Source organism: Fukomys damarensis, unplaced genomic scaffold (assembly GCF_012274545.1).
Source record: "Fukomys damarensis isolate Sample0158 unplaced genomic scaffold, DMR_v1.0_HiC HiC_scaffold_16, whole genome shotgun sequence".
In the NCBI taxonomy this organism is placed as follows: domain Eukaryota; kingdom Metazoa; phylum Chordata; class Mammalia; order Rodentia; family Bathyergidae; genus Fukomys; species Fukomys damarensis.
This window is the reverse complement of record NW_022900928.1, coordinates 129,856,867-129,858,851: the sequence shown is the minus strand read 5'-3', so window position 1 is coordinate 129,858,851 and position 1,985 is coordinate 129,856,867. Positions and strand designations below refer to the sequence as shown.

At 66.2% G+C, this 1,985-nt stretch overlaps 1 protein-coding gene across 1 annotated transcript in view; it reads left to right on the top strand.

The window, feature by feature from the left end:
- Positions 1-1,729, top strand: part of Ecel1 (endothelin converting enzyme like 1) — a 6,066-nt gene extending 4,337 nt beyond the window's left edge. The window contains exons 13-17 of the mRNA XM_019208608.1: positions 79-203; positions 444-509; positions 915-1,010; positions 1,204-1,280; positions 1,396-1,729. Coding sequence (XP_019064153.1) covers positions 79-203; positions 444-509; positions 915-1,010; positions 1,204-1,280; positions 1,396-1,495 — 464 coding nt within the window. The 3' untranslated portion in view covers positions 1,496-1,729. The remainder of the gene's footprint in view (positions 1-78; positions 204-443; positions 510-914; positions 1,011-1,203; positions 1,281-1,395) is intronic.
- The last annotated feature ends 256 nt before the right edge of the window (positions 1,730-1,985 follow it).

Here is a 1,985-nt window from a genome sequence, read left to right as displayed (position 1 = left end):
GGCATGGTGGGGGTGGGGCTGGTGGCGGGGGGCTCTCGGGGCTCCGGTCAGCCTCACCTGCCCGCCCACCACCGGCAGGGGGCCAGTACGACCGCTCTGGAAACCTGCTGCACTGGTGGACGGAGGCCTCGTACAGCCGCTTCCTGCGCAAGGCTGAGTGCATCGTGCGCCTCTACGACAACTTTACTGTCTACAACCAGCGGGTGAGACCCTCCCCCGTCCGCTGGGCACAGACAGGGAGCATGCACACACGCACACGCACACGCTTGTGCCAGGTCCCTGCACGCATGCTCAGGGTTCTCGTGCACAAGCACACAGCACGTAGTGAGGTCGCACTGACTTGCACAGTGTGCGAGGGGGCGAGGACAGAAGGGCTTTGCGAAGGGAGGGAGAAACGGGGCTGGGGTTGGAGCCCCGTGTGGCCGCCTCTTCCCTCCTGGCAGGTGAATGGGAAGCACACGCTTGGGGAGAACATCGCAGACCTGGGGGGCCTCAAGCTGGCCTACCACGTGAGCCGTCCTGCTGCCTTCTGTCCCTGCCGGGGCACGGAGGGACCCGATGAGAGGCCCAGACTAGAGCTGTGCTGCCCCACCTGCCCATTCGCTGAGCTCTGGCCTGTGCCCTGCACAGGGTCAGCTGGGAGAGAAAGGGGCCACCAGCCCTGCCTTCCCCGGGAGAGCAGGGAGGGCTGCCTGGAGGGGTGGCGCTGGCCTAGGGTCAGCCTGTCGAGCACAGTGAGGGGAGTGCGGCCGGATGGGCACAGCGTGGTGTGGTTGCACAGCTGTGCCTGGTGAGGGAGGGGCTGGCCTTCTCCTGGACCCAGGATCCTAGGGAGGAGCTCGCTGGGCGGAGGATGGAGACAGGCAGTGCCCAGGGCAGGTGGCACAGCTGCTCCCTGCGGTCTGCACCCCCAGGCCTATCAGAAGTGGGTGCGGGAGCACGGCCCAGAGCACCCGCTGCACCGGCTCAAGTATACACACAACCAGCTCTTCTTCATCGCCTTTGCCCAGGTGTGGGGCAGGAGCTGGCAGGGATGTAACGCCCGGGCTCGGTCCAGTCTTTGGGGGTCCAGCCCTGGGTGTCCAGCCTGTCCCATCCCAGGTCCCCCGGAAGTGATGCCCTGTGGGTGCTGATGTCCAGTTGGACAGTAGGTGCTGGTCCTCACCCCTTTCTCTCCTCCCCTCCATCCCCTCTGGGGCCCAGAACTGGTGCATCAAGAGGCGGTCGCAGTCCATCTATCTGCAGGTGCTGACGGACAAGCACGCTCCTGAGCACTACAGGTAACACCCACCTGCCTGCCCGAGAGAGAGGCTGGGAGGACAGGTTAATCCCAGCAGCAGGGGTGGGGCAGCCACTGGGCAGGACCCACATGCCTGGGTCTCCACCCCACCCCAGGGTGCTGGGCAGCGTGTCTCAGTTTGAGGAGTTCGGCCGGGCCTTCCACTGCCCCAGGGACTCGCCCATGAACCCTGGGCACAAGTGCTCGGTGTGGTGAGCCCGCTGCCCACCGCCCGCGCGCCCCCAATGTCCTGCACGAACCTCCTCCTGCTGGCTGCCGGGCAGGCATGCATCCGGGCTGCCCCGCTCTGGGTCTCTGGCCTCCCAGCCCCTCCAGCCCAAGCCCCTGGACAGGCCTGGAGCAGGGGTGGGGTGGGCTCCAGGGGATGTGGGGGACCATCGCGTCCAGACCCCGCACCTCCGCCATGTTCTTGCTGCTATCTGGTCAATAAAGCTGCTGAACTGTTTCTGTGGCTTCCTCAGGGGACGTGAGCAGGCAGGGCTGGGCAGGCCCTCTGGACGGAGCCTTGCCCTGAGACACAGCTGGGCTACAGAGGACCTTCTTGGCCTCTCTAGTTGCCCTGGCTTGTCTGTTTCTGCCCCTCCATTGCCCACTGACTGCCCTGCCCCTCCCTGCCAGACCTCCTCCCCCATAGCCCTGCCCGGGGCTCCCCGGGCAGCCTGGTGGCCTGAGACCTGCATTTCAG